Consider the following 24,122-nt stretch of genomic DNA (forward strand, 5'->3'; position numbering starts at 1 on the left):
ATCTGACTCATAGCTAAAGGAGAGAGGGACAAAGGAATGTTTACCTCTTATTTGGTGACTCACTACATCCTCACTGATAGTTAAACTATTGATATGGAAAGGAAAAATATGACCACTCAGCCTCATGACTCAGGAGCCAACTACTGCCGTTGTGCCCTTGCACAAGGCATTTAATCCCAAACTGCTCCAGGGGCGCTTGCCCAGTGGTTGACCCAGTGGTTGACCCTGTGGTTGACCCTGTAGTTGACCCTGTGGCTGACCCTGTAGTTGACCCTGTAGTTGACCCTGTAGTTGACCCTGTGGTGGACACTTAATTTCCTCAGTGAAAACAATGTACTGAGCAAATGTCAAATAGTATTTTTACCAAATTACCATAAAGACAGACCACGTATTCACCACGTATTCACGTATTCATACACTAATTGAAAAACAAACAAGCCAAAACAAAGGCAAAGTCTTCTCATTCTTTGTTGATTTCAAAAGAGCTTTTCACTCAATTCGGCATGAGGGTCTGCTATACAAATTGATGGAAATTGGTGTTGGGGGAAAAACGTACGGCATTATAAAATCCATGTACACACACAACAAGTGTCCGGGTAAAATTGTCAAAAACACACATTTCTTTCCACAGGGCCGTGGGGTGAGACAGGGATGTAGCTAAGCCCCACCCCTTCAACATATATATCAATGAAATGAAAAAGGCACTAGAAGTCTGCAGCACCCGGCCTCACCCTACTAGAATCTAAAGTTTAATGTTTACTGTTTACTGATGATCTGGTGCTCCTGTCACCAACCAAGGAGGTCCTACAGCAGCACCTAGATCTTCTGCACAGACAGGCTATGTTCTCACTGCCCACAAAATGAGGTGGAAACTGAGCTGCACTTCCTAACCTCCTGCCAAATATTTGACCATATTAGAGACACATATTTCCCTCAGATTACACAGACCCACAAAGAATTTGAAGACAAACCCAACCTTAACACTAACACTAAATCTAACCTTAACACTAACCCTCAACACTAACCGTAACCTTAAAACTAACTCTTAACACTAACTAACCTGAACACTAACCTGAACACTAACCTGAACACTAACCCTTAACACTAACCCTTAACACTAACCTCAACATTAGCCCAAACCTTAACACTAAATCAAACCTTAACACTAACCGTAACCTTAAAACCAACCCTTAACACTAACCGTAACACTAACCCTCAACACTAACCTGAACACTAACCTGAACACTAACCCTCAACACTAACCTGAACATTAACCCTCAACTAACCCTCAACACTAACCTGAACACTAACCCTCAACACTAACCCTCAACACTAACCTGAACACTAACCCTCAACACTAACCTGAACACTAACCTGAACACTAACCCTGAACACTAACCTCAACACTAACCTGAACACTCAACCCTGAACACTAACCTGAACACTAACCTTATCACTAACCCAAACCTCAACATTAACCATAACCCTCAACACTAACCTGAACATGTTAACCTGAACACTGATCCTCCGGTTGAAGTCACTAACCCTGAACAGTGACCCTGTCGTAACCCTGCAAGGCCATTGCCACGTACACTCAACCGTTTGATCCTTAACCTGTCAGGAATACAGATAACCCTCTAGGAACCTTTTGAAGATGCCATAATTAGAATGCACTTTAACCCAGTTAACACTAATGTCTAGAGGAACAAACAGTTAGAATGTCCTGAACAGACAGTTAAATGTCATAGAGGAACTAACAGTTAGAACACTAGAGGAACCAGTTAAGAATGTCTAGAGAAACAGACAGTGAACATGTCTATAGAGGAACAGACAGTTATAGAGGAACACTAACCTGAACAGACAGTGGAACCCTATAACAGACAGTTAGAATGTCTATAGAGGAACAAACAGTTAGAATGTCTATCAACAGTTAGAATGTCTATAGAGGAACAGACAGTGGAACAGTTGAACAGATAACCAGTTCAATGTCACTAGAGGAACAGACAGTGAACAGTTAACTTTAGATCACAAACCCAAACCTTAGAGGATTAACAGTGGAACAGTTATTCTTAGAGGAACAGACCTTAGAATCTCCTAGAGGAACCAGTGGAACAGTTAGAATGTCTTAGAGGAACAGACAGTGGAACAGTTAGAATGTCATGTGTGATGTCACTGATCCTCCAGTTGAATGTCCTAGAGGAACAGACCCTGAAAGGAATGTCTATAGAGGACCAACTGGTCAGTAACCCTGCAAGGCCATTGCCGAGGAACTGCAGTTAGAATGCTCCGTTTGATCCTTCCAAAGCTGTCTGTCAGGAATGTCCTAGAGGAACAGATGGAACAATGTCTTCTAGGAACCTTTTAAGATGCCATAATTAGAATGCCTTAGAGGAACAGACAGTGGAACAGAAGACAGAGGAACAGTTAGAATGTCTATAGAGGAACAAACAGTTAGAATGTCTATAGAGGAACAGACAGTTAGAATGTCTATAGAGGGAACAGACAGTTAGAATGTCTATAGAGGAACAGACAGTTAGAATGTCTATAGAGGAACAGACAGTTAGAATGTCTATAGATGAAACAGACAGTTAGAATGTCTATAGAGGAACAAACAGTTAGAATGTCTATAGAGGAACAGACAGTTAGAATGTCTATAGAGGAACAGACAGTGAAGTTAGAATGTCTATAGAGGAACAGACAGTGAACAGTTAGAATGTCTATAGAGAAACAGACAGTTAGAATGTCTATAGAGGAACAGACAGTTAGAATGTCTATAGAGGAAACAGACAGTTAGAATGTCTATAGAGGAACAGACAGTTAGAATGTCTATAGAGGCACAGACAGTTAGAATATCTATAGAGGAACAGACAGTGGAACAGAATGTCTATAGAGGAACAGACAGTTTAGAATGTCTATAGAGGAACAGACACAGAATGTTAGAGGAACAGACAGTTAGAATGTCTAGAGGAACAAAGAGTTAGAATGTCTATAGAGGAACAAACAGTTAGAATGTCTATAGAGGAACAGACAGTGGAACAGTTAGAATGTCTATAGATGAACAAACAGTTAGAATGTCTATAGAGGAACAGACAGTGGAACAGAATGTCTATAGATGAACAAACAGTTAGAATGCCTATAGAGGAATGTGGAACAGTTAGAATGTCTATAGAGGAACAGACAGTTAGAATGTCTATAGAGGAACAGACAGTGGAACAGTTAGAATGTCTATAGAGGAACAGACAGTGGAACAGTTAGAATGTCTATAGAGGAACAGACAGTGGAACAGTGGAACAGTTAGAATGTCTATAGGAGAACAAACAGTTAGAATGTCTATAGAGGAACAGACAGTGGAACAGTTAGAATGTCTATAGAGGAACAGACAGTGGAACAGTTAGAATGTCTATAGGAGAACAAACAGTTAGAATGTCTATAGAGGAACAGACAGAGGAGCAGACAGTTAGAATGTCTATAGAGGAACAAACAGTTAGAATGTCTATAGAGGAACAGACAGTTAGAATGTCTATAGAGGAGCAGACAGTGGAACAGAATGTCTATAGAGGAACAGACAGTGGAACAGAATGTCTATAGAGGAGCAGACAGTGGAACAGACAGTGGAACAGTATGTTCTCTCTGCATCTCTCTTGCTCTCTTGCCCTCCTTCTCTGTCACGCCCTGATCTTAGAGAGATGTTTTAATTTTTTATTTGGTTAGGTCAGGGTGTGATTTGGGGTGGGCATTCTATGTTGTCTATTTCCTTGTTTTTGCCGTGTATGGTTCCCAATCAGAGGCAGCTGTCTATCGTTGTCTCTGATTGGGAATCATACTTAGGTAGCCCTTTTTCCCACTTTCTGTTTTGGGATCTTGTTTTTGTTAGTTGCTGTTTTAGCACTACAATACTTTACGTGTCGTTTATCTTTCTTGTTTTTTTTTGGTGTTCATTTAATAAATGCAAAATGTACGCCTACCACGCTGCACCTTGGTCTCATTCCGACGACAGCCGTAACATTCTCTGTCTTTCTCTCTTAATCTCTCTCCCTCTACATCTCTTTCCCTCTACATCTCTCTCTATCTCTGTGTCTCTCTCTGTGTCTCTCTCTCGCTCTCTTTGTCTCACAAATACAGTCACACAAAACAGAAACAAAGACCAATTCCTGTACAAAAATTGCATCAGAAAAGCTTGAAATCGACGGAATAAGTGGTTCTTCATCAACCTTTTGAATTTCTGCCAATCAGAGAGATCAGTTTGTGTTCACCTGGAGTGTGTGTGTGTGTGTGCATGTTCATGTGTGCGTAAATGCCTGTGTGTGTGTGTGTGTGTATGTGTGTGTGTGTAGACGCATTAGTTTGTGGTATCTTCTGGAGTGTGTGCGCGTGCGTGTGTCCCTACGGGACTTGCAATCATGGTCGGTAGACGCATCAGTTTGTGGTTCTCTCCTGGAACGTAAACAATCATTAAGTTGTCTGGAAAGACTGGGAATGCAGTTCCAATTTTCCCATGATTCCCAAGGCCTGAATACGGACTAGTTTTAGCCCTAAACCTAGCTTTTTTTTAAAACCAGACATGGGTGGAACATTTTGGGAACCTGGTTCCACTGGATTCCCACCCATTCTCACCGATGTTTATAAATGCATTCAACACTGCACATTGCTAAAAGACAAGTTTTGAAGATGTGGCATCTCACTCCACCTGCACGTGTGTGTTTTTTTATTTAGATTTATTTCACCTTTATTTAACCAGGCTAGTTGGTAAGCAAGTTCTCATTTACAACTGCGACCTGGCCAAGATAAAGCAAAGTGTGTGTGTGTGTTTTATCTCACCAAGTATAACAGTGGTAGTCCCATATTTTTTTGCCAGGGAGCCATTTTGGCAGAATTCAATCACTGAGAGAGCCGCCATCTTACCACGTTGACCGAACATCTCAATGATGTCACGCCTGCTCCGCTCCCCTTCAGCATTTATTTCTTTCATCACATTCTTTCATCACATTCCCAGTGGGTCAGAAGTTTATATACACTCAATTAGTATTTGTTAACATTGCCTTCAAATTGTTTAACTTGGGTCAAATGTTTCGGGTAGCCTTTCACCAGCATCCCACAGTCATTTGGTGAATTTTGGCCTATTCCTCCTGACAGAGCTGGTGAAACTGAGTCAGGTTTGTGGGCCTCCTTACTCACACACTTTTTCAGGTCTGCCCACAAATCTTCTATAGGATTGAGGTCAGGGCTTTGTGATGGCCACTCCAATACCATAACTTTGTTGTCCTTAAGCCATTTTAACACAACTTTGGAAGTATGCTTGGGCTCATTGTACATTTGGAAGACCCATTTGTGACCAAGCTTTAAATTTAACTGATGTCTTGAGATGTTGCTTCAATATATCCACATCATTTTTTTGCCTCAAAATGCCATCTATTTTGTGAAACGATTCAGTCCCTCCTGCAGCAAAGCACACCCACAACATGATGCTGCCACCCCCATACTTCACAGTTGGGATGGTGTTCTTCGGCTTGCAAGCCTCCCCCTTTTTCCTCCAAACATAACGATGGTCATTATGGCCAAACAGTTCTATTTTTGGTTCATCAGACCAGAGGACATTTCTCCAAAAAAGTACCATCTTTGTCCCCATGTGCAGTTGCAAACAGTAGTCTGGCTTTTTTATGGCAGTTTTGGAGCAGTGGCTTCTTCCTTGCTGAGCGGCCTTTCAGGTTATGTCGATATAGGACTCATTTTACTGTGGATATAGATACTTTTGTACCCGTTTCCTCCAGCATCTTCACAAGGTCTTTTGCTGTTGTTCTGGGACTGATTTGCACTTTTCGCACCAAAGTACGTTCATCTCTAGGAGACAGAACGCGTCTCCTTCCTGAGCGGCATGATGGCTGCGTGGTCCCATGGTGTTTATACTTGCGTACTATTGTTTGTACAGATGAACGTGGTACCTTCAGGCATTTGGAAGTTGCTCCCAAGGATGAACCAGACTTGTGGAGGTCTATCATTTTTGGGGCTGATTTCTTTTGATTTTCCCATGATGTCAAGCAAAGATGCACTGAGTTTGAAGGTAGGCCTTGAAATACATCCACAGGTACAACTCCAATTGACTCAAATGATGTCAATTACCCTATCAGAAGCTTCTAAAGCCATGACATAATATTCTGGAATTTTCCAACCTGTTTAAAGGCACAGCCAACTTAGTGTATGTAAACTTCTGACCCACTGGAATTGTGATGAAGTGAATTTTAAGTGAAATAATCTGTCTGTTAACAATTATTGAAAAATGACTTGTGTCATGCACAAAGTAGATGTCCTAACCGACTTGCCATAACTATAGTTTGTTAACAAGAAATTTGTGGAGTGGTTGAAAAACGAGTTTTAATGACTCCAACCTAAAGTGTACGTAATCTTCCGACATCAACTGTATTTTATACAATTATAAATATGGCATCAAAATGTTAAATCTGATTCACCAAATCTGATTTGATCTGCATCTGGCAGTCTTGTCTTGCATGCCTCGCAAATTCACCAAAGTATCCTAAAATATGCCTCTCTGGTTTTGCCTGCCCTCACGCTGGCTTGCTTGCTCTTTCTCTTCACTAATGATGCAGTGTGTTCAGTCTTCCGTCTGTTGCTTGCAGAACATCCTAGTTTATTAATTGCACCGATGTTCCGGGATAAGATTCACTTTGCCTGTCAGAACACTGACTGAATCACTTCCTCGTTCTCTGAGAACACTGCCTTTGTTGTTCAGTCTTCCGTCTGTTGCTTGCAGAACATCCTAGTTTATTAATTGCACCGATGTCTCCGGGATACAGAGGTAGCCTTCCCTGCCTCTCAGAACACTGACTGAATATCTTGTTTTCTGATGAACATCTTATTTGCCTCTCAGAACACTGAATCCTTTGTTCTCTGTGTTCAGTCTTCCTCTCTGGTTTTATTTAAATTACACAACTTTCCCCAGGCCTTTATAGCCATATAGTCTAGTTAGGCAATAACATGAACACTTGTTTGTTTTATGGTAACTGTGATTTGAATGATGTTTCACGATTTTTCTTTTACGTTAACGTTTCCACGTTTAAAACTTTACAACCATAGTTTTAATAAATTATTTGTTGACATGTGAACATGTGAAAGGATACCTTTTTTGAATGTTTCGTGAAATTCGCTGAGGAGGATTGTTCTCCCCCCCCTCTGAGGAGCCTCCGCTGGTGTATTTATGACAGAATATCTGTGTGTTTATTATGAGGCATGTTATTATTATGAGGCATGTTATTATTATGAGGCATGTTATTATTATGAGGCATGTTATTATTATGAGGCATGTTACTATTATGAGGCATGTTATTATTATGAGGCATGTTATTATTATGAGGCATGTTATTATTATGAGGCATGTTATTATTATGAGGCATATTATTATGAGGCATGTTATTATTAGGAGGCATGTTATTATTAGGAGGCATGTTATTATTAGGAGGCATGTTATTATTATGAGGCATGTTATTATTATGTTATTATTATGAGGCATGTTATTATGAGGCATGTTATTATTATGTTGTTATTATGAGGCATGTTATTATTATGAGGCATGTTATTATGAGGCATGTTATTATTATGAGGCATGTTATTATTATGAGGCATGTTATTATTATGTGTTATTATTATGTTATTATTATGAGGCATGTTATTATTATGAGGCATGTTGTTATTATGTGATTATTATGAGGCATGTTATTATTATGGGGCATGTTATTATTATGAGGCGTGTTATTATTATGTTATTATTATGAGGCATGTTATTATTATGAGGCATGTTATTATTATGTTATTATTATGAGGCATGTTATTATTATGAGGCATGTTATTATTATGAGGCGTGTTATTATTATGTTATTATTAGGAGGCATGTTATTATTATGAGGCATGTTATTATTATGATGCATGTTATTATTATGAGGCATGTTATTATGAGGCATGTTATTATTATGAGGCATGTTATTATGAGGCATGTTATTATTATGAGGCATGTTATTATTATGAGGCGTGTTATTATTATGAGGCGTGTTATTATTATGTTATTATTATGAGGCATGTTATTATTATGAGGCATGTTGTTATTATGTGATTATTATGAGGCATGTTATTATTATGGGGCATGTTATTATTATGAGGCGTGTTATTATTATGTTATTATTATGAGGCATGTTATTATTATGAGGCATGTTATTATTATGTTATTATTATGAGGCATGTTATTATTATGAGGCATGTTATTATTATGAGGCGTGTTATTATTATGTTATTATTAGGAGGCATGTTATTATTATGAGGCATGTTATTATTATGATGCATGTTATTATTATGAGGCATGTTGTTATTATGAGGCATGTTGTTATTATGAGGCATGTTATTATTATGAGGCGTGTTATTATGAGGCATGTTGTTATTATGAGGCATGTTATTATTATGAGGCGTGTTATTATGAGGCATGTTGTTATTATGAGGCATGTTATTATTATGAGGCATGTTATTATGAGGCATGTTATTATTATGTTATTATTATGAGGCATGTTTTTATTATGTTATTATTATGAGGCATGTTATTATTATGAGGCATGTTATTATTATGAGGCATGTTATTATGAGGCATGTTATTATCATGAGGCATGTTGTTATTATGAGGAATGTTATTATTATGAGGCATGTTATTATTATGTGGCATGTTATTATGAGGCATGTTATTATGAGGGATGTTATTATTATGAGGCATGTTATTATTATGGGGCATGTTATTATTATGAGGCATGTTATTATTATGAGGCATGTTATTATTATGAGGCATGTTGTATTATGAGGCATGTTGTTATTATGAGGCATGTTATTATTATGAGGCGTGTTATTATGAGGCATGTTGTTATTATGAGGCATGTTATTATTATGAGGCATGTTATTATGAGGCATGTTATTATTATATTATTATTATGAGGCATGTTATTATTATGTTATTATTATGAGGCATGTTATTATTATGAGGCATGTTATTATTATGAGGCATGTTATTATTATGAGGCATGTTATTATGAGGCATGCTATTATTAGGAGGCATGCTATTATTAGGAGGCATGCTATTATTATAAGGGCATGTTATTATTATGAGGCATGTTATTATTATGAGGCATGTTGTTATTATGAGGCATGTTATTATTAGGAGGCATGTTATTATTAGGAGGCATGTTGTTATTATGAGGCATGTTATTATTATGAGGCATGTTATTATGAGGCATGCTATTATTAGGAGGCATGTTATTATTATGAGGCATGTTATTATATTGAGGCATGTTATTATTATGAGGCATGTTGTTATTATGAGGAATGTTATTATTATGAGGCATGTTATTATTATGAGGCATGTTATTATGAGGCATGTTATTATGAGGCATGTTATTATTATGAGGCATGTTATTATTATGGGGCATGTTATTATTATGAGGCATGTTATTATTATGAGGCATGTTATTATTATGGGGCATGTTATTATTATGAGGCATGTTATTATTATGAGGCATGTTATTATTATGAGTTATGTGTTTATTATGAGGTATGTTATTATTATGAGGCATGTTATTATTATGAGGCATGTTATTATTATGAGGCATGATATTATTATGAGGCATGTTATTATTATGTTATTATTATGAGGCATGTTATTATTATGTTATTATTATGAGGCATGTTATTATTATGAGGCATGTTATTATTATGTTATTATTATGAGGCATGTTATTATTATGAGGCATGTTATTATTATGAGGCGTGTTATTATTATGTTATTATTAGGAGGCATGTTATTATTATGAGGCATGTTATTATTATGATGCATGTTATTATTATGAGGCATGTTATTATGAGGCATGTTATTATTATGAGGCATGTTATTATGAGGCATGTTATTATTATGAGGTGTGTTATTATTATGAGGCGTGTTATTATTATGTTATTATTATGGGGCATGTTATTATTATGAGGCATGTTGTTATTATGTGATTATTATGAGGCATGTTATTATTATGGGGCATGTTATTATTATGAGGCGTGTTATTATTATGTTATTATTATGAGGCATGTTATTATTATGAGGCATGTTATTATTATGTTATTATTATGAGGCATGTTATTATTATGAGGCATGTTATTATTATGGGCGTGTTATTATTATGTTATTATTAGAGGCATGTTATTATTATGAGGCATGTTATTATTGTGATGCATGTTATTATTATGAGGCATGTTGTTATTATGAGGCATGTTGTTATTATGAGGCACGTTATTATTATGAGGCGTGTTATTATGAGGCATGTTGTTATTATGAGGCATGTTATTATTATGAGGCGTGTTATTATGAGGCATGTTGTTATTATGAGGCATGTTATTATGAGGCATGTTATTATTATGTTATTATTATGAGGCATGTTTTTATTATGTTATTATTATGAGGCATGTTATTATTATGAGGCATGTTATTATTATGAGGCATGTTATTATGAGGCATGTTATTATCATGAGGCATGTTGTTATTATGAGGAATGTTATTATTATGAGGCATGTTATTATTATGTGGCATGTTATTATGAGGCATGTTATTATGAGGGATGTTATTATTATGAGGCATGTTATTATTATGGGGCATGTTATTATTATGAGGCATGTTATTATTATGAGGCATGTTATTATTATGAGGCATGTTGTTATTATGAGGCATGTTGTTATTATGAGGCATGTTATTATTATGAGGCGTGTTATTATGAGGCATGTTGTTATTATGAGGCATGTTATTATTATGAGGCATGTTATTATGAGGCATGTTATTATTATATTATTATTATGAGGCATGTTATTATTATGTTATTATTATGAGGCATGTTATTATTATGGGGCATGTTATTATTATGAGGCATGTTATTATTATGAGGCATGTTATTATTATGAGGCATGTTATTATTATGATGCATGTTATTATTATGAGGCATGTTATTATTATGAGGCATGTTATTATGAGGCATGCTATTATTAGGAGGCATGCTATTATTAGGAGGCATGCTATTATTATAAGGGCATGTTATTATTATGAGGCATGTTATTATTATGAGGCATGTTGTTATTATGAGGCATGTTGTTATTATGAGGCATGTTATTATTATGAGGCATGTTATTATGAGGCATGTTATTATTATGAGGCATGTTATTATTATGAGGCATGCTATTATTAGGAGGCATGTTATTATTATGAGGCATGTTATTATATTGAGGCATGTTATTATTATGAGGCATGTTGTTATTATGAGGAATGTTATTATTATGAGGCATGTTATTATTATGAGGCATGTTATTATTATGAGGCATGTAATTATTATGATATTATTATGAGGCATGTTATTATTATAAGGCATGTTATTATGAGGCATGTTATTATTATGAGGCGTGTTATTATGAGGCATGTTATTATTATGAGGCATCTTATTATGAGGCATGTTATTATTATGAGGCATGTTATTATTATGAGACGTTATTATTATGAGGCATGTTATTATTATGTTATTATTATGAGGCATGTTATTATTATAAGGCATGTTATTATGTGGCATGTTATTATTATGAGGCATGTTATTATTATGAGGCATGTTATTATTATGAGGCATGTTATTATTATGAGGCATGTTATTATTATGAGTTATGTGTTTATTATGAGGCATGTTATTATTATGAGGCATGTTATTATTATGAGGCATGTTATTATTATGAGGCATGTTATTATGAGGCATGTTATTATTATGAGGCATGTTATTATTATGAGGCATGATATTATTATGAGGCATGTTATTATTATGTTATTATTATGAGGCATGTTGTTATTATGAGGCATGTTATTATTAGGAGGCATGTTATTATTAGGAGGCATGTTGTTATTATGAGGCATGTTATTATTATGAGGCATGTTATTATGAGGCATGCTATTATTAGGAGGCATGTTATTATTATGAGGCATGTTATTTATTGAGGCATGTTATTATTATGAGGCATGTTGTTATTATGAGGAATGTTATTATTATGAGGCATGTTATTATTTTGAGCCATGTTATTATGTTATTATTATGAGGCATGTTATTATTATGAGGCATGTTATTATTATGGGGCATGTTATTATTATGAGGCATGTTATTATTATGAGGCATGTTATTATTATGGGGCATGTTATTATTATGAGGCATGTTATTATTATGAGGCATGTTATTATTATGAGTTATGTGTTTATTATTATGTTATTATTATGAGGCATGTTATTATTATGAGGCATGTTATTATTATGAGGCATGTTATTATGAGGCATGTTATTATTATGAGGCATGTTATTATTATGAGGCATGTTATTATTATGAGTTATGTGTTTATTATGAGGTATGTTATTATTATGAGGCATGTTATTATTATGAGGCATGTTATTATTATGAGGCATGTTGTTATTATGAGGCATGTTATTATTATGAGGCATGTTATTATGAGGCATGTTATTATTATGAGGCATGTTATTATTATGGGGCATGTTATTATGAGGTATGTTATTATTATGAGGCATGTTTTTATTATGAGGCATGTTATTATTATGAGTTATGTGTTTATTATGAGGTATGTTGTTATTAGGAGGCATGTTATTATGAGGCATGTTATTATTATGAGGCATGTAATTATTATGATATTATTATGAGGCATGTTATTATTATAAGGCATGTTATTATGAGGCATGTTATTATTATGAGGCGTGTTATTATGAGGCATGTTATTATTATGAGGCATCTTATTATGAGGAATGTTATTATTATGAGGCATGTTATTATTATGAGGCGTGTTATTATGAGGCATGTTATTATTATGTTAATTTATGAGGCATGTTATTATTATAAGGCATGTTATTATGTGGCATGTTATTATTATGAGGCATGTTATTATTATGAGGCATGTTATTATTATGAGGCATGTTATTATTATGAGGCATGTTATTATTATGAGTTATGTGTTTATTATGAGGTATGTTATTATTATGAGGCATGTTATTATTATGAGGCATGTTATTATTATGAGGCATGTTATTATGAGGCATGTTATTATTATGAGGCATGTTATTATTATGAGGCATGATATTATTATGAGGCATGTTATTATTATGTTATTATTATGAGGCATGTTATTATTATGTTATTATTATGAGGCATGTTATTATTATGAGGCATGTTATTATTATGTTATTATTATGAGGCATGTTATTATTATGAGGCATGTTATTATTATGAGGCATGTTATTATTATGTTATTATTAGGAGGCATGTTATTATTATGAGGCATGTTATTATTATGATGCATGTTATTATTATGAGGCATGTTATTATGAGGCATGTTATTATTATGAGGCATGTTATTATGAGGCATGGCATGAGGCGTGTTATTATTATGAGGCATGTTATTATGTTATTATTATGGGGCATGTTATTATTATGAGGCATGTTGTTATTATGTGATTATTATGAGGCATGTTATTATTATGAGGCATGTTATTATTATGAGGCGTGTTATTATTATGTTATTATTATGAGGCATGTTATTATTATGAGGCATGTTATTATTATGTTATTATTATGAGGCATGTTATTATTATGAGGCATGTTATTATTATGTTATTATTAGGAGGCATGTTATTATTATGAGGCATGTTATTATTATGATGCATGTTATTATTATGAGGCATGTTGTTATTATGAGGCATGTTATTATTATGAGGCACGTTATTATTATGAGGCGTGTTATTATGAGGCATGTTGTTATTATGAGGCATGTTATTATTATGAGGCATGTTATTATGAGGCATGTTGTTATTATGAGGCATGTTATTATTATGAGGCATGTTATTATGAGGCATGTTATTATTATGTTATTATTATGAGGCATGTTTTTTGTTATTATTATGAGGCATGTTATTATTATGAGGCATGTTATTATTATGAGGCATGTTATTATGAGGCATGTTATTATCATGAGGCATGTTGTTATTATGAGGAATGTTATTATTATGAGGCATGTTATTATTATGTGGCATGTTATTATGAGGCATGTTATTATGAGGGATGTTATTATTATGAGGCATGTTATTATTATGGGGCATGTTATTATTATGAGGCATGTTATTATTATGAGGCATGTTATTATTATGAGGCATGTTGTATTATGAGGCATGTTGTTATTATGAGGCATGTTATTATTATGAGGCGTGTTATTATGAGGCATGTTGTTATTATGAGGCATGTTATTATTATGAGGCATGTTATTATGAGGCATGTTATTATTATATTATTATTATGAGGCATGTTATTATTATGTTATTATTATGAGGCATGTTATTATTATGGGGCATGTTATTATTATGAGGCATGTTATTATTATGAGGCATGTTATTATTAGGAGGCATGTTATTATTATGATGCATGTTATTATTATGAGGCATGTTATTATTATGAGGCATGTTATTATGAGGCATGCTATTATTAGGAGGCATGCTATTATTAGGAGGCATGCTATTATTATGAGGGCATGTTATTATTATGAGGCATGTTATTATTATGAGGCATGTTGTTATTATGAGGCATGTTATTATTAGGAGGCATGTTATTATTAGGAGGCATGTTGTTATTATGAGGCATGTTATTATTATGAGGCATGTTATTATGAGGCATGCTATTATTAGGAGGCATGTTATTATTATGAGGCATGTTATTATATTGAGGCATGTTATTATTATGAGGCATGTTGTTATTATGAGGAATGTTATTATTATGAGGCATGTTATTATTTGAGGCATGTTATTATGAGGCATGTTATTATGAGGCATGTTATTATTATGAGGCATGTTATTATTATGGGGCATGTTATTATTATGAGGCATGTTATTATTATGAGGCATGTTATTATTATGGGGCATGTTATTATTATGAGGCATGTTATTATTATGAGGCATGTTATTATTATGAGTTATGTGTTTATTATGAGGTATGTTATTATTATGAGGCATGTTATTATTATGAGGCATGTTATTATTATGAGGCATGTTATTATGAGGCATGTTATTATTATGAGGCATGTTATTATTATGAGGCATGTTATTATTATGAGTTATGTGTTTATTATGAGGTATGTTATTATTATGAGGCATGTTATTATTATGAGGCGTGTTATTATTATGTTATTATTATGAGGCATGTTATTATTATGAGGCATGTTATTATTATGAGGCATGTTGTTATTATGAGGCATGTTATTATTATGAGGCATGTTATTATGAGGCATGTTATTATTATGAGGCATGTTATTATTATGGGGCATGTTATTATGAGGTATGTTATTATTATGAGGCATGTTTTTATTATGAGGCATGTTATTATTATGAGTTATGTGTTTATTATGAGGTATGTTGTTATTAGGAGGCATGTTATTATGAGGCATGTTATTATTATGAGGCATGTAATTATTATGATATTATTATGAGGCATGTTATTATTATAAGGCATGTTATTATGAGGCATGTTATTATTATGAGGCGTGTTATTATGAGGCATGTTATTATTATGAGGCATCTTATTATGAGGCGTGTTATTATTATGAGGCATGTTATTATTATGAGACGTGTTATTATGAGGCATGTTATTATTATGTTATTATTATGAGGCATGTTATTATTATAAGGCATGTTATTATGTGGCATGTTATTATTATGAGGCATGTTATTATTATGAGGCATGTTATTATTATGAGGCATGTTATTATTATGAGGCATGTTATTATTATGAGGCATGTTATTATGGAGCATGTTACTATTATGAGGCATCTTATTATGAGGCGTGTTATTATTATGAGGCATGTTATTATTATGTTATTATTATGAGGCATGTTATTATTATGAGGCATGTTATTATTATGAGGCATGTTATTATTATGAGGCATGTTATTATTATGAGGCATGTTATTATGAGGCATGTTATTATTATGAGGCATGTTGTTATTATGAGGCATGTTATTATTATGAGTTATGTGTTTATTATGAGGTATGTTATTATTATGAGGCATGTTATTATGAGGCATGTTATTATGAGGCATGTTATTATTATGAGGCATGTTGTTATTATGAGGCATGTTATTATTATGAGTTATGTGTTTATTATGAGGTATGTTATTATTATGAGGCATGTTATTATGAGGCATGTTATTATGAGGCATGTTATTATGAGGCATGTTATTATTATGAGGCATGTTATTATTATGAGGCATGTTATTATTATGAGGCATGTTGTTATTATGAGGCATGTTATTATTATGAGGCATGTTATTATTATGAGTTATGTGTTTATTATGAGGTATGTTATTATTAGGAGGCATGTTATTATGAGTCATGTTATTATTATGAGGCATGTTATTATTAGGAGGCATGTTATTATTATGAGGCATGTTATTATTATGAGGCATGTTATTATTATGAGGCATGTTATTATTAGGAGGCATGTTATTATGAGGCATGTTATTATTATGGGGCATGTTATTATTATGAGGCATGTTGTTATTATGAGGCATGTTATCATTATGTTATTATTATGAGGCATGTTATTATTATGAGGCATGTTATTATTATGAGGCATGTTATTATTAGGAGGCATGTTATTATGAGGCATGTTATTATTATGGGGCATGTTATTATTATGAGGCATGTTGTTATTATGAGGCATGTTATCATTATGTTATTATTATGAGGCATGTTGTTATTTTGAGGCATGTTATCATTATGTTATTATTATGAGGCATGTTATTATTATGAGGCATGTTATTATTATGAGGCATGTTATTATTATGAGGCATGTTATTATTATCAGGCATGTTATTATTATGAGGCATGTTATTAATATGAGGCATGTTATCATTATGTTATTATTATGAGGCATGTTATTATTACAAGGCATGTGTACCATGGTGATGGTGTGCCAGTTCAGAGTTATCTAAGAGTATTATAGTTTCTGTTATTGTAAAGTATTATCTAACAGTCTGCTTACTGATTGGATATGCTGTCTGTCACTCACTCCTCTGTGTAACCAGTAGCGGTCTAGCATGATGTGGGGAATTCTGGCCTGCCCCAGAATAGTCAGATCTGATCGGATCTGGTGACCCCAGATAATCTGAAACATCGCACAGATCAGAGAACAATTCTCTTCCACTGCATCCTGTAGAGAGAAACACACACCACGGTTACGAGAGCACAGTGCGTGTCTAGACGTTTGTGTATGTGTGTGTGCGTGTGCATGTCAGTGTGTGTGCGAAAAAGTGAATGAGAGAGAGGAGGGAGAGTGTGCTAGTGATTGCATGTGTGTTTGTGTGTGTGTGTGTGTGTATTGGAGCATAGTTGATCCCCAGGCATTGTAATTCTATTTCCTGCAATAATAATCTGTTGTGATTGGCTGGCAGAGTACCATACAGATGGTGGATCTTAATTTGACCCATTTCGTCGAAGGAGGAAAATAATCCTGCAGCAGGAGGATTTGAATATTTGAAGAAATATGTTTGTATACAGTGCACACATAGTGCCTTCTGCAGTCTACGTGCAGGCTACAACAAGTCTCGTGTGAAATCCTATTATAATAAATTATAATAAATGTACATATTTGTAGGGTGTGGATGTATTTTTTTGTTAGTGAAATATATGATCAATTGTTTTATTATATGTTGAAGGCAAACAATAGGCAGAATACGTTTTTTTTAATTTCCTCGGTGCTTGTGTGGTCCAGCCACTGTCCCTGACAGCCGGTGTCGTCATGGGGTCGAATCTGGCCCACTGCCCTTTGAATCATAGATGTATGTCTATTTTTATACACATTCATTCCGTGGGTTTACAAAAGGTTAATTCCATGGGTTTACAAGGTTAATTCTGTGTGTTTACAAGGTTAATTCCGTGTGTTTACAAGGTTAATTCCGTGGGGTTACAAGGTTAATTCCGTGTGTTTACAAGGTTAATTCCGTGTGTTTACAAGGTTAATTCCGTGTGGTTACAAGGTTAATTCCGTGTGGTTTACAAGGTTAATTCCGTGTGGTTACAAGGTTAATTCCGTGTGTTTACAAGGTTAATTCCGTGTGTTTACAAGGTTAATTCCAAGTGTTTACAAGGTTAATTCCGTGGGGTTACAAGGTTAATTCCGTGTGGTTACAAGGTTAATTCCGTGTGTTTACAAGGTTAATTCCGTGTGGTTACAAGGTTAATTCCGTGTGGTTTACAAGGTTAATTCCGTGTGGTTACAAGGTTAATTCCGTGTGTTTACAAGGTTAATTCCGTGTGTTTACAAGGTTAATTCCAAGTGTTTACAAGGTTAATTCCGTGGGGTTACAAGGTTAATTCCGTGTGGTTACAAGGTTAATTCCGTGTGTTTACAAGGTTAATTCCGTGTGTTTACAAGGTTAATTCCGTGTGTTTACAAGGTTAATTCCGTGTGGTTTACAAGGTTAATTCCGTGTGTTTACAATGTTAATTCCGTGTGTTTACAAGGTTAATTCCGTGTGTTTACAAGGTTAATTCCGTGTGTTTACAAGGTTAATTCCAAGTGTTTACAAGGTTAATTCCGTGGGGTTACAAGGTTAATTCCGTGTGTTTACAAGGTTAATTCCGTGTGTTTACAAGGTTAATTCCGTGTGTTTACAAGGTTAATTCCGTGTGTTTACAAGGTTAATTCCGTGTGGTTACAAGGTTAATTCTGTGTGGTTTACAAGGTTAATTCCGTGTGGTTACAAGGTTAATTCCGTGTGTTTACAAGGTTAATTCCGTGTGGTTTACAAGGTTAATTCCGTGTGGTTTACAAGGTTAATTCCGTGTGTTTACAAGGTTAATTCCGTGTGGTTACAAGGTTAATTCTGTGTGGTTTACAAGGTTAATTCCGTGTGGTTACAAGGTTAATTCCGTGTGTTTACAAGGTTAATTCCGTGTGGTTTACAAGGTTAATTCCGTGTGGTTTACAAGGTTAATTCCGTGTGTTTACAAGGTTAATTCCGTGTGGTTTACAAGGTTAATTCCGTGTGTTTACAATGTTAATTCCGTGTGTTTACAAGGTTAATTCCGTGTGTTTACAAGGTTAATTCCGTGTGTTTACAAGGTTAATTCCAAGTGTTTACAAGGTTAATTCCGTGGGGTTACAAGGTTAATTCCGTGTGTTTACAAGGTTAATTCCGTGTGTTTACAAGGTTAATTCCGTGTGTTTACAACGTTAATTCCGTGTGTTTACAAGGTTAATTCCGTGTGGTTTACAAGGTTAATTCCGTGGGGTTACAAGGTTAATTCCGTGGGGTTACAAGATAGATACAGTAGATGCCCTCACCTCCTCCCTGTAGGCCCTCACCTCCTCCCTGTAGGCCGTCTCGTCGTTGTTGGTAATCAAGCCTACCACCTAGTTAAGCAGTGAGGGCCTGTGAACTGCCATAGCGCAGCGCTCTAAGCAGCTAGGGCCTGTGAACTGCCGTAGCGCAGCGCTCTAAGCAGCTAGGGCCTGTGAACTGCCGTAGTGCAGCGCTCTAAGCAGCGAGGGCCTGTGAACTGCCGTAGCGCAGCGCTCTAAGCAGCTAGGGCCTGTGAACTGCCGTAGTGCAGCGCTCTAAGCAGCTAGGGCCTGTGAACTGCCGTAGCACAGTGCTCTAAGCAGCTAGGGCCTATGAACTGCCGTAGCGCAGTGCTCTAAGCAGCTAGGGCCTGTGAACTGCCGTAGCGCAGCGCTCTAAGCAGCTAGGGCCTGTGAACTGCCGTAGTGCAGCGCTCTAAGCAGCGAGGGCCTGTGAACTGCCGTAGCGCAGCGCTCTAAGCAGCTAGGGCCTGTGAACTGCCGTAGTGCAGCGCTCTAAGCAGCTAGGGCCTGTGAACTGCCGTAGCACAGTGCTCTAAGCAGCTAGGGCCTATGAACTGCCGTAGCGCAGTGCTCTAAGCAGCTAGGGCCTGTGAACTGCCGTAGCGCAGCGCTCTAAGCAGCTAGGGCCTGTGAACTGCCGTAGTGCAGCGCTCTAAGCAGCGAGGGCCTGTGAACTGCCGTAGCGCAGCGCTCTAAGCAGCTAGGGCCTGTGAACTGCCGTAGCGCAGCGCTCTAAGCAGCTAGGGCCTGTGAGCTGCCGTAGCGCAGCGCTCTAAGCAGCTAGGGCCTGTGAACTGCCGTAGCGCAGCGCTCTAAGCAGCTAGGGCCTGTGAACTGCCATAGTGCAGTGCTCTAAGCAGCGAGGACCTGTGAACTGCCATAGAGCAGTGCTCTAAGCTGCTAGGGCCCGTGAACTGTCGTAGCGCAGTGCGCTAAGCAGCGCGCTTCTGCTAAAAGCATCATGAGTTTGCGCCCATTGCTGGGCAATATGGTGACCAGCCTGAGCCTACATTAATTAACTCCACAGGTTCATTCTTTAAAATGTAAATGTTTTCAAGAAGTAAAACGAATAGTCTGATAATGTACACATCAAAGAAAAGCGTCTCAACACCATGAAATCGTCTTTGGATAGGCTCAGATGCCTATACATCTCGACAGCTTTACAAAAGGAAATATTAAAGCCACACAATACAGGCTTTCAATCCACACCAAAGACCTCTATTGCTGCCATAGGCTATCCATCGTACCATCTGGTAGTGCCTGTCGTGACAAATTATACAAAGCCTAACTATAAAACGTGGATCGTTCTACAGTAGGCCTACTGATCTGTCAATCAAATCTGTCATCAGATTGATCTGTCAATCAACTGATGGCTCAAATCAGCTGATCAACTCAGCCATGGGATACACTGTAGCCTATTATGGGTTATCACAATAGTGAATTGGATTGGCTAATGTAGGGGACCCCCCCCTCCAGCATAAGGGACCCCCCCCCCGCCCCGACCTGCACGTGTCACGTCTATTTCTATGGGAATAAGCACTGTTGATGACACAAAACTGTTCACACAGTTGGTGGGGAGAATTTAGCAGTTTTAAAACTTATAACCTACAATTCTACACAGTTTTGTTATGTCTAATGTGTATTCATGGGATATACAACAATATATATGGGTTAAAAAACATTTTAAAACAAAATAACGTTAGCTGACATGGGCTCGTTGATCTGGACATTTCTGACAAGTTATAAAGAGCTCTCTGTAATGACTGACATGACAAGAGGAACTAATGATGCACTAGCCAATTTCAAAATCACACCTTGTGCATTCCACTGTTACAAGTTTCAAGAGTACATTTAAAGCCATGCGGAATTCATACATTTTTTTAAAAAGAATTTTTGGGGGTATTAAGATATATAAAACTACAGTTGTTGATGTTTATGGCTGCATTTCAGATATACATCATGTACAGTGGCTTGCAAAAGTATTCACCCCCTTGGCATTTTTCCTATTTTGTTGCCTTACAACCTGGAATTTTAATAGATTTTTGGGGGGTTTATATAATTTGATTTACACAACATGCCAATCACTTTGAAGATGCAACATGTTTTTTAAATTGTGAAACAAACAAGAAATAAGACCAAAAACTGAAAACTTGAGCGTGTATAACTATTCACCCCCTCCAGTGCATAACTATTCACCCCCTCCAGTGCATAACTATTCACCCCCCAAAGTCAATACTTTGTAGAGCCACCTTTTGCAGCAATTACAGCTGCAAGTCTCTTGGGGTACGTCTCTATAAGCTTGGCGCATCTAGCCACTCTAATTTTTGCCCATTCTTCAAGGCAAAACTGCTCCAGCTCCTTCAAGTTGGATGGGTTCCTCTGATGTTGGGCAATTTAAAGTCATACCACAGATTCTCAATTGGATTGAGGTCTGGGCTTTGACTAGGCCATTCCAAGACATTTAAATGTTTCCCTGTAAACCACTCTACTGTTGCTTTAGAAGTATACTTAGGGCCCTTGTCTTGCTGGAAGGTGAACCTCCGTCCCAGTCTCAAATCTCTGGAAGACTGAAACAGGTTTCCCTGAAGAATTTCCCTGTATTTAACACCATCCATCATTCTCTCAATTCTGAACAGTTTCCCAATCACTGCCGATGGAAAAACAATGTGGGGATGGTGTTCTCGGGGTAATGAGAAGTGTTGGGTTTGCGCCAGACATAGCGTTTTCCTTGATGGCCAAAAAGCTCAATTTTAGTCTCATCTGACCAGAATACATTCTTCACTATGTTTGGGGAGTCTCCCACATGCCTTTGGCGAACACCACATGTGTTTGCTTATTTCTTTCTTTAAGCAATGGCTTTTTTTTTCTGGACGCTCCTCCGTAAAGCCCAGCTCTGTGGAGTGTACGGCTTAAAGTGGTTCCCTGAAGAATTTCCCTGTATTTAACGCCATCATTACATCTATTCTGACCAGTTAATGAAAAAATGCTATGTCTGGCACAAACCCAACACCTCTCATCACCCCGAGAACCCTCATCCCCACAGGGAAGCATGGTGGTGGCAGCATCATTCTGTGGGATGGTGTTCTCAGGGGGATGAAAGGTGTTGGGTTTGTGCCAGACATAATGCTTTCCTTGATGGCCAAAAAGCTCTATTTTTGTCTCATCTGAACAGAGTACCTTCTTGCATATGTTTAGGAGTCTCCCACATGCCTTTTGGCGAACACAAAACGTGTTTGCTTATCTTCCATAAAGCCCAGCTGTGGAGTGTACGGCTTAAAGTGGTCCTATGGACAGATACTCCAATCTCCGCTGTGGAGCTTTGCAGCTCCTTCAGGGTTATCTTTTGTCTCTTTGTTGCCTCTCTGATTAATTCCTTCCTTGCCTTGTCTGTGAGTTTTGGTGGGCGGCCCTCTCTTGGCAGGTTTGTTGTGGTGCCATATTCTTTCCATTTTTTAATAATGGATTTAATGGTGCTCTGTGGGATGTTCAAAGTTTCAGATATTATTTTATAACCCAATCCTGATCTGTACTTCTCCACAATTTTTGTTTGGAGAGCTCCTTGGTCTTCATGGTGCCACTTGCTTGGTGGTGTCCCTTGCTTAGTGGTGTTGCAGACTCTGGGGCCTTTCAGAACAGGTGTATATGTACTGAGATCATGTGACAGATCATGTGACACTTAGATTACACACAGGTGGACTTTATTTAACTAATTAATTGATTTCTGAAGGTAATTGGTTGCACCAGATATTATTTAGGGGCTTCATAGCAAAGGGGGTGAATACATATGCACGCACCACTTTTGAAACAAGTAATTTTTTAAATTTCACTTCACTAATTTGGACTATTTATTGTTGTTACTATTTTGTGTATTGTCCGTTACATGGAATCCAAATAAAAGTCCATTTAAATTCCAAGTTGTAAAGCAACAAAATAGAAAGAACGCCAAGGGGATGAATACTTTTGCAAGTCACTGTATTTGTGTACATTTGAATGTTGCAGTAACAGGAACGAGGCCTAGCGTTTGAGTGAGCAAAAGATACGATTATTTTGATAGCAAGCCCTGATCCCAATGACTCGACTCCAGAGAAACAGAACTGCTCTATTTCAGGGCCTCACCAGGCTCATTTGAATTTCCTGAAGCAAGCAGGAAAATTCTCAGTGACCAAAGAGTGATCAAGTTAAGATCCGACTTCTGTAGTAGCCCAATCAATGTGATATAGATTCGTTCTGCTGCAGGCACACACACACACACACACACATACACACACACACACACACACACACACACACACACACACACACACACACACACACACACACACACACACACACACACACACACACACACACACACACAGACACACACACACACACCCTGTCTCTTTCACGCTGATCGTGACATCCAATCTCACAGCTCTACTGAAGCTGACCTCTCACTGTGACGTAATGCTGCTGATTATGCAATGTGTCCTAGTGGTGTGTGTGTATGTGTGTGTGTGTGTGTGTGTGTGTATGAGTGAGTGAGTGTGTCTGTACTCTGCGTCACAGTCAGTCTGACCCGATCAAACCACTAGCTATTTCACACCCTGTGAGAACAGTAGAACGCTGCCTGACAAGTAGATCATTCTCTAGTTGTTGTTGTTGTTGTTGTTGTTGTTGTTGTTA

General features: G+C 36.6%; 1 protein-coding gene across 1 annotated transcript in view; it reads left to right on the forward strand.

Moving 5' to 3' along the window:
- The first annotated feature begins 2,154 nt into the window (after positions 1-2,154).
- LOC121839702 (paraneoplastic antigen Ma6E-like) overlaps positions 2,155-24,122 on the forward strand; it is a 43,970-nt gene continuing 22,002 nt past the window's right edge. The window contains exon 1 of the mRNA XM_042299952.1: positions 2,155-2,238. Within this exon, the coding sequence (XP_042155886.1) occupies positions 2,155-2,238 (84 nt within the window). The remainder of the gene's footprint in view (positions 2,239-24,122) is intronic.

The sequence above is a fragment of the Oncorhynchus tshawytscha genome, linkage group LG16, assembly GCF_018296145.1.
Source record: "Oncorhynchus tshawytscha isolate Ot180627B linkage group LG16, Otsh_v2.0, whole genome shotgun sequence".
In the NCBI taxonomy this organism is placed as follows: Eukaryota; Metazoa; Chordata; class Actinopteri; order Salmoniformes; family Salmonidae; genus Oncorhynchus; species Oncorhynchus tshawytscha.